Source organism: Tamandua tetradactyla, chromosome 1 (genome assembly GCF_023851605.1).
Source record: "Tamandua tetradactyla isolate mTamTet1 chromosome 1, mTamTet1.pri, whole genome shotgun sequence".
Classification (NCBI taxonomy): domain Eukaryota; kingdom Metazoa; phylum Chordata; class Mammalia; order Pilosa; family Myrmecophagidae; genus Tamandua; species Tamandua tetradactyla.
Window position 1 is genome coordinate 177590304 of NC_135327.1, and position 14032 is coordinate 177604335.

Genomic DNA, 14032 nt, shown 5'->3' on the forward strand with positions numbered 1-14032 from the left:
TAAATAGAATGATTATAAATATTTACAAGTGTTTTTGTGGATGTGTTTTCATTTTTCTTGGCTAAATATCTTGGAGTAGAATTGTTAAGTCATCTGGTAAGTATATTTTTGAAATTGAAAGAAAATGTCTCTGTTTTAAAGTTTGCGTATCTACCCCAGTTCTCACTCCCACCACATTATGAGAGTTCCAGTAGCTTCACATTTTCTTGAGCTTTTAATGGGTATTAAATGATATCTTGTGAATTTAATTTTTGTTTCTCTGATGACTAATGATGTTGAGCACCTTGTAATGTGTTTATTGGTCATCTGTCTATTTTTTGTGAAGTGTCTATTTGCTCATTGTATTTTTTAATGGTTGATATATATTCAACTATAAATTCTTTGTCAGATACATGTATTGTGAACATTTTCTTTCAGTCTGTGGCAGGCCTTTTCATTTTTATAATAATGACTTTTGATGAATAGAACTTTTAAATTTTGTTGAAGTCAGTTACCAATTGTTTTTCTTTCAATTTTAATGTATTTGATGTCCTGTCCAATAAATCTTTGCCTTCTGGTTTCTTCTAGAAACTTTGTTTTAGCTTTTACATTTATGTCTGTGATCCATCTTGAATAATTTTTCACGAGTAATTTGGAATAGGGATCAAAGTTTATTTTTTCACACCTGTTTATGCAGTTGTTCCAGCCACAAAACTGTTGAAAAAACTATACTGATCCCTTTGATTTGACTTGCCACCTTTATTGAATGTCAATTAACTATATACACGTGGGTTAGTTTCTAAATTCTTTATTCTGTTCCATTGATGCTTATGCTAATACCACCATATTGATTATTGTAACTTTATCTCTGGCAGTCTACTTTGTCTGAGTTACTTTCGATTAGCATTTGCATGATATATTTTTTCCTAATATTTTACTTTAACCTGTATATGTTTTATATATAAATTTGGGGGGATAAGACAACATATAGTTGAGGGTAGCTTTTTATATATAATCTGAAAATATGTCTTTTAATTGTTATGTTTAGGATGTTTCTATTTAATGTAATTATTGATATGGTTGAATTAATAGTTACCATCTTGCTAGCTCTTTTCTATTTGTTCCATCTGTTATTTTTTATTTGTCCTTATTCTGCCTTCTTTGATATTAATTTGAGTTTATCTTACAGTTCCATTTTCTGCTACTCTTTGATTGTTGTGTATATGTTTTTAAAAAATTTTTTGTGATACATTGTTTTTCTATATACATCTTTATTCAGATTTTGTCTTCAAATAATACTATGCCATTTGACATGTAATGACTTTTATTCTCTGCTTGCTTTCAATATTTTCTCTTTGATTTTCATTAGTTTGAATATGATATACCTAACTATATATCTTTTGGTATTTATCCTTCTGTTGTTTGATGTCACTAATATTTGAAAATTCTCAGCTATTGTTTCTTCACATATTTCTTGTGATCCTCTCTCTCTCTCTCTCTCTCCTTATTCTAACACACATTAGATCATTTGACATTGAATGGATTTGCTGATGTTGCCAGAATGCAATATACCAGAAATGGATTGGCTTTTACAAAGGGGATTTATTAGGTACAAATTCACAGTTCTAATGCCATGAAAATGTTGAAATTAAGACAAGAGGATACCTGTATTTCAGAAAGGTCAATCACGTCTGGGATTTCTCTGTCAGATTGGAAGGCATACGGTGACATCTACTGGCTCTTCTCTCCTGGGTTGGTTTCAGAATAGCTCTCTTAGCTACTGTGTGTCTTTCTGGTTTCTGCTGGGGCATTTTCTTTCTCCAAGCATCCTTCACTTGGTTTCATTTCTCCTCTGTGTCGGTGCTGAGCTCTTCCTATATTTTCTGCTTTTTATTATCTTCATAGAGGACTCCAGTTAAAGGATTAAGACCCACCTTGAATCAGTGGGTCATCTCCATGGAAACAACCTAAACAGAAGGTCTCACCCACAAGAAGTCTGCACCCACAAGATTAGATTAGAAGAATATGGCTTTTCTGGGGTATATAACAGTTTCAAACCAGCACAGGTATTGTTCCACAGTTCTTGAGAGCTCTGTTCTGTTTTGTTTTGTTTTTTAACTTTCTCATTTTTTAATCTTTGTACTTCAGTTTGGGCAATTTCTGTTGACCTATCTTCAAGTTCATTAATTCTTTCCTAGGCTATGTCAGATATACTGATGAATTCATCAAAGTATTCTCCATTTTTTGGTTACTATGTTTAGCACTTATCACATTCCATTTGATGCTTTCTTATAGCGTCCATTGTTCTGGAGCCTTTAACATAGGAATCATAATTATTTGAAAGTCCTTGTTTGATAGTTCCAATGTCTTTTTTGGTATTTGAGTCTGATGGTATTAATTTGCCTCTTTACAGTGTGTTGGTTTTTTGTTTTCCTTGCTTTTTTGTATTCCTTATCATTTTTTTGTGTTGAAAGCTAGACATCTTGTGCAAATCAGTAGAGACATAGGAAAATTGTTTTTCAGCCTGGAAAAGACCTCAACTTGCCAGGTGCTAGGCTTTTAGTGTATGGATGGTGGTGGTGGTTGTGATTGATTCAACCTAGTTATTACTTCAACTCATCTTAGATTTGTTGCTGCTCTGGTTACCGTCAGTGTATCACGCATTTCAAATTCTCCAATAGCATTACCTTGTCTTTAGGTTGGGGACAGAGGGTTTTTCATAATTTTTTAACAATCCTCAGTTTTAAGTCTTCCTTTTACCCTGCACATCAGAGAGGGTCTCTCAACTCTCTTGCTGCTCTCCCACCAATACACTTATGTTACTTGTTACTAGAGGCTTGTTAGCCTGGTATAAGGGGATTGTAGAACTTTATCTGTTGCTCTCATGGGTCTTAGTCTTATCACAAACTAGTTCTCAGGATTGAGACTTTCTCAGTGCTCCAATTTCTGCAACTTTAGGTCTGGTCCCATTAGTAGAGAGGTTTTTTCTATTCCCTTTTTATGGTTGGTTTGTCTTTTCATGAGTGCCCCAAGAATGACAGTGTTTTTGCCCTTACCCCTGCAACTTAAGGTTTTTGTCCATAGAGGAGATAGGGGAGAATGATCTGGGCAGAGTTTTGTGCTTTTTCTGCAGCAGCTGCCTTCCTCATTCCCCAGGCCCCATAAATTATGCTTTCTCAGGACTCTTTTGTGAGCACCTGGTAAAGTCCATGAGAAGAGTTTGCAGGCTTCTATCTGAAGCCCCCAGAGATTCTCTATTCACTTAGAAGACCACACTCAGCTTTTACCAATTTGTTAAAATTTTAACTGAATGTTTCCTACCAGTAACCAGTGCTATCTACCCAGGTAAGCTAGTACTTACAACAGGAATTTGGCTTGACAACAGGAATTTATTGGCTCATGGTTTCAGAGACTAGAAGATTTGCCACCTTCAAGGGTCAGTATGTTCCCTAGCTCAACAATCTTTAGAGTTCCTTGGCTTTTCTGTTAGATGGCGATGCACATGATGGTGTCATCCCCTTTGTCTTCTGAGTTCTGTTGACTTCCAGCTTCTGGCTGCTCCCTGTGCTTTCTCACTCTCTCTCTGGGGCTACCTCTGTAAAACCCTGTAAAGCTTCCACCAAAAGGATTAAGACCCATCCTGATTAATTTGTGCCACACCTTAACTGAAGTACCCACATCTAAAGCTCCCATGTACAGTGGGTTTACACCCACAGAAATGGGATTAAATTTAAGAACATGTTTTTCTGGGATGCATGTAACTCAAAGCCATCATACCCAGCAACCTCAGCTCTCTGAAGGGTTCAAGAAAATTTGAATTTGTAGATTGTTCAAAACTTTTACTTTTACATTGTTATACTGATGGGAGTGATGGTTTTACCAGTGCTTTTTATCATAAGCAGAATCCAGAAGTCAATCTCTAATTTTAAACTTTTCTTTTCTGGCATTTAAAACTATAATACATGCAAGTTAAAGCCATACTTTCCTTCTAAGAACTACTTTCATGTTGATATAGTTTGTGTGTTCTCATTGTCATTTGGTTGAAAGTATTTTCTCATTGTGATTTTTTTCTTTGACTGTGGATTATTTAGAAATGTGCTGGCTATATTTGTAGACATATAAAGTTCTCTAGATATCATATTATAATTGAGTTCAAATTTAATTCCGTTGTCATCTGAAATTTTGATAAGACTGTTTTTAACCCTGCACATAGTCTATCTTGTTGAACATTCCATATGCACTTGAAAAGAATATGTGCTCTTTATTTGCTGTTTCCAGGCATATTTCCACTTTTCTTTTTTCCCCCTCTCCACTGCCCCCACCCCCCTCCCCCACCGTCTGTCCTTCAAATTGGGAAATTTGCATTTACTTGTTTTTGAGTTCTTTTGTAGTCTTCAATCTCTCTCAAGCCTATCTAATAAATTTTTCATTTGTTATTGTACTTTTCGGTTCTGGAATTTCCATTTTTAAATTTTTATAGTTTTCATTTCTCTTTCGCAGCTACCTGTCTCATTCTTCGTTATCTCTATCTTTCCCTTTACTTCTTTGAACATATATTAAAACTTCTTTGTTAATTTCAATATCTGGGTTATCTGTGTGATTGTGGATCATATTTTCTTGTTTCTCTTTATGTCTCAATTTTTTATCATATGCTGGACATTGTAAAAGATGTGTTTGTAGGGAGTCTATATTACATGGTTTTTTTTAAAATATGGATGTTGAATTTTGTTCTGACAGGCAGTTAAGTTGCTAAGAAATCATTCTGTTGTGTTCAGACTTGGTTTTCTGTTTTTTATAGGGGCAGGTCTATTCTCATTTTGTCCGTAGGTCTTTGTCATGGCCCTTTTGGATACGGTCCTTATACCTAAGGTGCAGCCTTTCTGGAATCTAATTTGAAGGCCTGAGAAGCACGGTGAAGTTTCCCCACTCTGGATAGATTGGAATTCTGATATATCCCAGAATCATTTGTCCTCGGGTATCTCAGTCCTGTAATATCCACTTTTTTATCTTGCTTGTTCTCACCCTGTGCTTGTGTAGCCCAGTCCTCAACTAAGGCAAGGGGAACCACCATTCAAATGCTGAGGACCTTCCCCTCTGTACCTTTCTTATTTCTGGTACCCTGCCTCACAAATTCTAGCTACTTTAGCAGCCCCAACAACAATCTTGTCTCCTCAGCTCAGCAAGACTGTCATACTATTCTTAAGTGCCACCCTCCCTCAGCTGTTGTCCAGAAAGTGTGCCCAGGCAGAAAGCTTGGGAAAAAGCAGAGCTTATTTCATGTATTTATCTCCTTTCAAGGACCCTGTACATTCCTGTTCTATCTCTTGTCCAAATGCCTGAAAACAGTTGGCTCATCTTTTTTGTCCAGTTTTATAATCATTTACAGTGAAAGGGCAATTTCCAGACCAATTACTTCATCATGGCCAGATGTAGAATAAGCATTTATGTTTAATATAAGAAATGAATGAATTTATTTCAGGCATTGCATTTTTAATCTAAAAATGCCGAGACCTACCATAACATAACTTGATATAAATTAATTTCAAATTATTTTAACGTTTTTGATCCTTAGTGTCATTTCAGTTATACTTATACTATAATTTCAAACTGTGTTCAAAATGCAGTTGCTCCAAATTACATTAAGAATAGCATGTATACTTTAGATATGACTTGATATCTCTGTGTTCTTCTCTTGTCAGCTTACAAAGAACCCTATTTTGTATATTCTCGAGTTGGGGGTAATCGAACACCCTTGAAGCAGCCTATGGATAACTATGACAACACTTTGATGTTTGAAGCAAGGTTTGAGAGTGGTAATCTCCAGAAGGTAGTCAAAGTGTAGGTTTTAATTAGTTTTATTTGAGAAGCTAGCCTATCAATTATTTTCTGTATACTAAATTTCTTAGTATCCGTTAACTGAACTGTAATTCCTTACAGTATAGACTCCAATTAGAAATTATCACATGGTGGGCAGTATGAAAGATCTGTGTTTAAATAATTTTGAGAACTGTAAGTTCTCCAGATTTCTTACTGTCAATTTTCAATATGCTATTGTACATCATGAACACATACACACAGCCACACGCATAGAGCTTCTCAAACTCTTTAGTGGAATAGGTCTTAGAATGATGTTCCGTAAAATATGCTTGGTAGCATGCTTCCCAAGGGCATTTTATTTTTAAAAAATTATTATGAAAAATTATAAACATACACTAAACTACAGAGTGAATAGTATAATTCTGTATTAATTAGCATATATCATATCACTTAGATTCAACAGTATCAAGATTTTACAACATTTATTTCATCTGTTCCTAGGTCATTCACTGTAACTATACCCACCCACCCACACACAAGGAGCCTAGTGCTGATAGAATAGGAAGCTATCACTTACAGAAGAAAAAATTCATAAATGATTAAGAAGATTGCTATGTATATAAGTAAGATCCCACTGAAAATTATTATTTTTGCCTTTATTTGAACATCTTAAATGTATTAAGGGGTACAAAATTTTAACAAATACAGTCGTTATCCTCAAGAAGTTTAACACTTTGTAATTTATGTGATTATACTAATTCATATGTTTTTAAACATTTCTCAATGATAGCTATTTCAGATACCTAGAGTTAAAATCTAGTTGAAAATAATTATAAATCTGAGAAAATTCAGTGTTCTTCAATTTCAAGAATTCTTTAATCTTTTATTTTCTAGGAAATATAATTGGATTGAAATATATAATTTTTTATCAAATTCCCATGTAAAGAATGCAAATTCTTTCTTTGCAATAAGTATAGAATCAGTTTCTCATCCAATAAAGTAGATAATTTTAAAAACTTTTATCTTTTGTAGTTACTTGCTACTGGATACTACGTAAATAAACATTGTGTCCAAAAGAAAAATTCTATGAGTAGGTAAAAATATGATAATTTTCTTTAATGTGAATGTCATATTTACATTTTTATGTGTTTTTCTCCTTCCTTTCGTGTATATTAGAGCGGAATATGAATACCAGTTGACTGTGCGCCCTGACCTCTTCACAAATAAGCACACACAGTGGTACTATTTCCAGGTCACTAATACTCAAGCAGGAATAGCCTACAGATTCACTATTGTCAACTTCACCAAGCCTGCTAGTCTTTACAATCGGGGTATGCGCCCACTCTTCTATTCTGACAAAGAGGCCAAAGCTCATAGTATTGGCTGGCAGAGAATAGGAGACCAAATCAAGTATTATAAAAACAACCTGGGGCAAGATGGGCACCATTACTTTTCTCTTACGTGGACATTTCAATTTCCACACAACAAAGATACCTGTTACTTTGCCCACTGCTATCCATACACTTATACCAATCTGCAAGATTACCTTTCTGGCATCAATAATGACCCAATACGGTCAAAGTACTGTAAAATCCGCGTCTTATGCCACACACTTGCTAGGAATATGGTATATGTTTTAACAATCACCACCCCTTTGAAGAACACTGAGTCAAGAAAACGAAAGGCCGTGATTTTGACTGCAAGGGTACATCCAGGAGAAACCAACAGTTCTTGGATCATGAAAGGCTTCTTAGACTATATTTTAGGAGACTCAAGTGATGCACAGTTGCTTCGGGACACTTTTATCTTCAAGGTGGTACCCATGCTGAATCCAGATGGTGTGATTGTGGGAAATTATCGCTGTTCCTTAGCTGGTCGGGATTTAAACCGTAACTATACATCTCTCCTTAAGGAATCGTTCCCTTCCGTTTGGTATACTCGAAACATGATCCATAGGTAAAGAAAGCCTCAGATTATTTCCCTATTTATTTAGTAAATTGGTAGTAATAATTTTGCTCCCACAATCCCATTAATTTTATTCTACCTTTTCTTCAGAGTTTAGCTATAGCTACTTTATTTCCTCATTCTTCTCCAGTCTGATTCCATACCCTTCTGGCATTATTCCACGAGATTCACTAGGCTTCCCTTAAATAACGAGATAGACTCTAGATTGTTTTGATGGCCTCAAATTTATACTAGATTTGATGTCTTGCTTAAGCAAATTGTAGCACTGATAGTTACTTTGGAACCCTTGAATCCCTTATATGTGAAAATGATTTACATCTCACAGAAGCATTCTGACACTGTGTTGATCTTTTGATTATTAGATCATATAGTTATTTAAACTTTCATGAGTATTAGTCTTATTTCCCTCTAGAAAAATTGGATCAAGCAGCTTTAAATTTTCTAAAGAATCCAGAACAGTTAAATGCATAATATTTAAGTGTTCGTTGAATGATTGGGTCATTTCTTTTGTTTTGTTTTAACCACTGGCTTTCCCTGAGGAGCTAGTAGAATTTCTCTCCCTAGTATACTGCAGGAAATGATGATTTCAGAGGGAATTCTTCTGAGTCATCTCTTGTGGCTCCTCTCTATTCCCATAATAAAATAAACACAAATAAGGGCTTATAATTATAGCAAACCTTTATTAATCCCATACCAAATTATTTACATTATTTTATTAGTTATAATATGGATATATTAAAAGTTTCTGTTATATTTCTGTTTTTATTTGCCCCATTTTACCAAAAGAAAAATTGAGGCCTTGGGACTTTAAGAAATTTGCCCAAAATATACAGCTAGAAGTTAGGGAGCCAGGATTTGAATTGAGCTCCCAGAGTCTCAGAGTTTAAACACAATGCTATCTACCAGTAAAATCTTCTCACTTGTGTGGAAGATGGATACATGCTGCCTGGGATTATTATTGTCATAAGAATGGTGACTGGCACTAAGTTAGTCGTAGTTGTCTGTTCTTAGAAATAGCTCAATAGTAGTTATGGGTGAGTCTTCCAATTATAATGATTGAGCGGTGACAAGATGATCAACAGTGGAAGAGAACATTTTCAATGAAAAGAAGCTATTTCTTAAACATAGTTAGGCTTTCGCCACATGAAAGATGATAGCAGAGCAGGGAGGTCATTAAAAGGATGAAAACATGGAGTTCACTCAAAGCGGCTGTAGAGGGGTAATGATTGGGGCTGGGTCAATTATTTGATATATTCAGATAATGAAAATCAGAAATAAATATGTGCTAGAGTAGAGAAATTATTAAAATCAGAGGACATTCATTCCAAGTTTAAAGCCTCTTAAGCTTTTCTGGTACTTTAATTTAGGCATGGATTCTGGTGCTAAATATACCAAATTGGAGTCCCTACTTCATCATTTACTAGCTGTGATCTCTTGAGCCATTTAAAATCCTATCCTAGTTGTGGCATCTGTAAAATGGAAATAATAATATCTACCTCATTGTTAGAAAGATTAAATGAGAAAATTATTATTTAAGTGCCCAGAAAGGGCCTGGAGCATTAGAAGCTCTAAATGCACGCATGTGTTTCCTCAAATGTAAAAAGGAAAAAAGTTCATTGAATAGATGTGAAAATTCTTTATAAACTATTAAGGGTTATTCACATTTTACTTTAATAATTAGTATTACAGAGAGACTTATTTCCTTACCCATCTTTGTTACCAGGACCCCTAGTACAAGCACAAGAACCCTTATTTCAAGTCTGAAGACCCCAAGGATACTTCCAGTTCCTCAGACGCACTATGGAGAGTCTTTAGGAGAACCTGGCATGACTCTGATTCTCTTAGTTCAGAATCTTACCTCTTACTTTCATGTTAATCCTTTTATCTGCTTAGAATGAAGTGCAAATCCCCAAAAAGGGACTAAAAATTTTGGTTTTATACCTATCATAAATATGGACTCCAGGATTCCCTCAAGTATTTAGGAAATGTCTAAGTGATAATTGAATAACCCAAGACTTTCTTATTTCCCTGGAATGATAATCAATTTTTTTATAGGAGCTTATTAAATGCAATGTGGTATTCTGGGTTGGATTCTGGGACAGGAAAAGGACATCAGTGGAAAAACTAGTGAGATCCAAATAAAGTCACAGATTTAGTTAATACTAATGTGCCAATATTAGTTCCTTAATTTTGACAATGTACCATGGTTATTTAATATATTAATACTAGAGAAAATTGGTTGAGGGATATACTGGAACTCGCTACTATATTTGCAACTAATATGCAAATCTAAGATTATTCCAAAATTAAAAGTTTGGTTTTTAATAAAAACGGGACTGAGAGAATGCCTAAATATAATATCTATCTAATGCTCCTTGACTTAGTCTCTGGTCTAATACTAAATGAGTTATAGTCCAAGGCCCTTGGAGTGCCTCTGTGAAAACTATCTAAATATATCAATTATGCTCAGATTTGCTTGTAAAAAGGTGAACACGACAATTTACTCAGTAAGTTTCAGAAAGATTTCCAAGGAAATGAAATACCTTAATGCAATTAATCACAGCCAGATGAGTAGAATAAGTCAGTCGTGTGTGGAAAGATAAGTCGTTTTAAGTATATCTAAGATTGAATATATATAAAGTATATGAAAGAGAGTAGATTTTAGTGTGTATAAGGTACTTAGTAAAAGCCATTTAAAACATCTTCATTGTTTGGGTAAGAGAAAAATTTAAACTTTTAAAATTATTTAAACTAGTGCAAGATGAAGGACCCTAATATCCTGTTTCATTTCAGAAGTAACGACACTTCTTTGAGAATTAATTCCTTAGAAGTTTCTTTTGATTCACTTTTAAGAAACTGAAAGAGAATTAAATCTGGAGAGTTTTTGGTTTTAAAATGTAATGTTGCCTATTTAAAGGCTTACTTTGATATTTATACATTATAATCTAACTTTTATAGACTCCTAAACATTTTCAACTGTCATTTAGTGGTTTTATGTTAATCTTATGTTAATGATTAGAGTTCACAGACCACCAAATGAGAAGAGGGAAATATTTCAGTGCATGTAACTAATTTTAGTTTGGGATTTCACTTTTAAAGAAGTATTGTTTCTGATACAGATTAGGCTTTGCATGGTTTAGGTTTTATTATTTTTATTAGAAAAATAATATATCTCATATTACTATAATACCATTGTTAAAATTTTGGTATGCTTACTTCCACATAGAACAAATAATAAATATAATTTTGATTATTTAAGTAACATAATATGATATATAAAGTTTAGAAATATGAAAAACTGTCCTAATCCCACCACCTTAACACACCACCTTTCTACCTTTTGAAAGCCTCTGTAGTGGTCATTTTCATCAAGTTTTGGGACTTTTTTTTTATTGTTTTGGTATTTATTGCATGCCTAAATAATACAGACTAAGGATTGTGCTCTTAAGGATTATATAATAATTCCTTTAAAACATTTATTAAAATTTTACATTGGCACCATTCATCTCAAAATGATATTATTTGCCAGTTTAATCAAAGGTTAAATATCAATTGGTTTCAGCACCAACTCATCATGGACTCAACTATTCAGCAAATATTCGGATACCCTTATGTGCTGTTCTAAATCTGAAGCATTCCCTACCTTTAATGAGCTTACACACTCAAAATATGAAAATTTTCACATTTTGGCAAATGCCCAGTAAATTGGTACCAATGTTAAATCCAATAAGAGTGCAAAAAGCAAAAATTCTATGGGTTTGATTAGTTAGAAAGAGAGAATTGAGGTTAGGCTTGAAGCACAGAGGTGGTATTTGCATGTATAAAAATGAAGAGAGAAGATATTTCAGTCAGAAAGTAGAATCTATGTGAGAGATAATGAGCAAAGACAAGAGTGAGCTGTTTTTTGTATACAACAGAAAACCTGAATAATAAAGGGATCTCTTTGGAGAAAGTCTTGGGAGTAAAGGTAAATTTGGGCCTTATCATGGAAGACTAAAGCATTTAGATATTTCCTGTAGTTGATAGGAATTGTAGATTCTTTAAAATTGCACGTTAATACTAACATGCAGTAAGGATGGGAAGAAGAAATTGAAAGTTAGGATGTAAGAAATTCTATTTCTTTGGACATTATGCTTTCAAAGCCATAGTTCACATGGAAGAAAAATACAGAGGCAAAATTTGTAACTTCTTTTTCTTCTTGGCAGATTGATGGAAGAACGAGAGGTTATTTTATATTGTGACCTTCATGGCCATAGTAGGAAAGAGAATATCTTCATGTATGGATGTGATGGTAGAGATAGATCTAAAGCATTATACTTACAGCAGCGCATCTTTCCACTTATGCTGAGCAAAAATTGTCCAGATAAAGTAAGCACCTTTTAAGATTTGAACTTTCCCTTTAGTAAATCTTGCCCATGTGGGGTAGTGGAATAGATACATCTTTTCAGTTAACTGCTTTTTCATTAGTTACTTTGGCTGCTTTATACAATTGGCTGTATAAAAGCAACTCTGAGGAAAGTTTAGTGAGATGTTTTAAATAACCAAAATTTCAAAAATTGATAGAAATTAGAATTAGAAAATAATAAAGTTTATTATTATTTGACACAGACTGTGGAAATTTTGGAACCATTATTTACTAAGATGTGAAAATCACTTTAATTCTTTAAAACAAAGCCTAAAGAATATAACTTAGCAAAGAAAATTTCTGTAGACATCCCTATATGTTCTCCATGAGCCAATTCAATTGTGAAGGACTTGTTGAAAAGTATTTCTTTCCCTTGGGGGACATTTGGTGTCTAAGGATATGAAAAGCAAAAGTTCATCTAGTAAGAAGAGGCATTTACAAAAAGGTCTGTTGCCCAAATTCAAGGTATCCTTTAATAAAGACAGATCAGAGGAAACAATTCCATTCTTGTTGTTCCTATATAAGTTTACACTGCCAATACTCTTAGCTCTAGTTTGTTACTTCTGTAAAATGATCCCATGTTACTAATACATTTTAATATTTGGTCTACTGACATAATAGGTTAGGGTCTTGAATTGTTAACCTGTTGTGGCCTTAGATGACGTGGATCGATTTCTCAAAAACTGCAAACAATTGGTCTGCAGTTTAAGCAGGCTTTCCACATAATTTAAAGGCTGCTTTAAAGCATAAAACTTCCATTTTCATGCTTAAAAAAATTATCAAAATCTTTCTGAAAATTCACAAAATCAATAAGGTCAGAATTACCCTGAAACTCACACCAAAGACAGTGCCAAACAAAAAAACCTACAGACCAATATCTCATGAATAAAGATGCAGAAATTCTCAACAAAATTTTAGCAAATTGAATCGAGAGATAATCAGAATAATAATATGCCATGACCAAGTTGGATTATCCCTAGAATCTAAGGATACCCCTATATTTGAAAATTGATGTAGCTGACAGTAAAGAAGAAAAATTGGCATGACATATGAATCAATGTAGACAGCATTTGACAAAATTCTGCACCCATTCATGATAAAAAAAAAGTCCAACAAACAAGGAATAAAAGGGTACTTCCTCAATCTGACAAAGCACATTTAAAAAAATCATATTTAATAATGTTATTTAAGTAAACATCATACTTAATGATGAAAGACTGTTTTCCTCCTGTGATCAGGAAGAAGGCAAAATGTTTACTTGGACCACGTGGTGGAGGTTCTAGCCAGTGCAGTAAAGAAAGCAAAAGAAATAAAGGACATACAGATTGTAATGGAAGAAATAATACTGACCCTATTTGCAGACATGCTTGTCTACATAGAAAATTCCAAGGAATCCATAAAAAAAAAAAACTCCTAAAACTAATAAGTGAGTTTAGCAAGTTCAGCCCATACACATGCACACAAATTGCATTTCTGTATACTTGGAATGAACCAATGGAAACTAAAAAGACAAAATACCATTTACAATAGCTCCAAAATAAGTGGAATACTTAGCTATAAATCTAACATAATATATACAGGCTGTATATGATGAAACTACAAAATTCTGCTGATAGAAATCTAAGAGAGATATACTATATTTATGGATTGGAAGGTTGAACATAGTACAGATGTCAGTTCTCCGAAAATCAATCTATTGATTTGACAAAATGCCAAACAAAATCACAGCAAGTTGTAGATAGAAACAAGCTGATTCTAAAATTGATATGGAAATGCAAAGGAACTAGAATAGTCAAAACAAGTTTGAAAAAGCATAGTGTTGAAGGAATCACAGTATCAATTTTAAGACTTACTATAAAGGTGCAG

The 14032-nt window shown here is 33.8% G+C and overlaps 1 protein-coding gene across 18 annotated transcripts in view; it reads left to right on the forward strand.

The window, feature by feature from the left end:
- Positions 1-14032, forward strand: part of AGBL3 (AGBL carboxypeptidase 3) — a 235941-nt gene that overhangs the window by 59283 nt on the left and 162626 nt on the right. For 12 of the 18 annotated variants that reach the window (XM_077138632.1, XM_077138557.1, XM_077138649.1 and 9 more), the window contains 3 exons: positions 5679-5817; positions 6973-7752; positions 11967-12129. In XM_077138632.1, coding sequence (XP_076994747.1) covers positions 5679-5817; positions 6973-7752; positions 11967-12129 — 1082 coding nt within the window. Of the gene's footprint in view, positions 1-1540; positions 2046-5678; positions 5818-6828; positions 6887-6972; positions 7753-11966; positions 12130-14032 lie in introns of those variants that run through there. The other 6 variants (XM_077138898.1, XM_077139118.1, XM_077139188.1 and 3 more) reach the window with 6 other exon arrangements.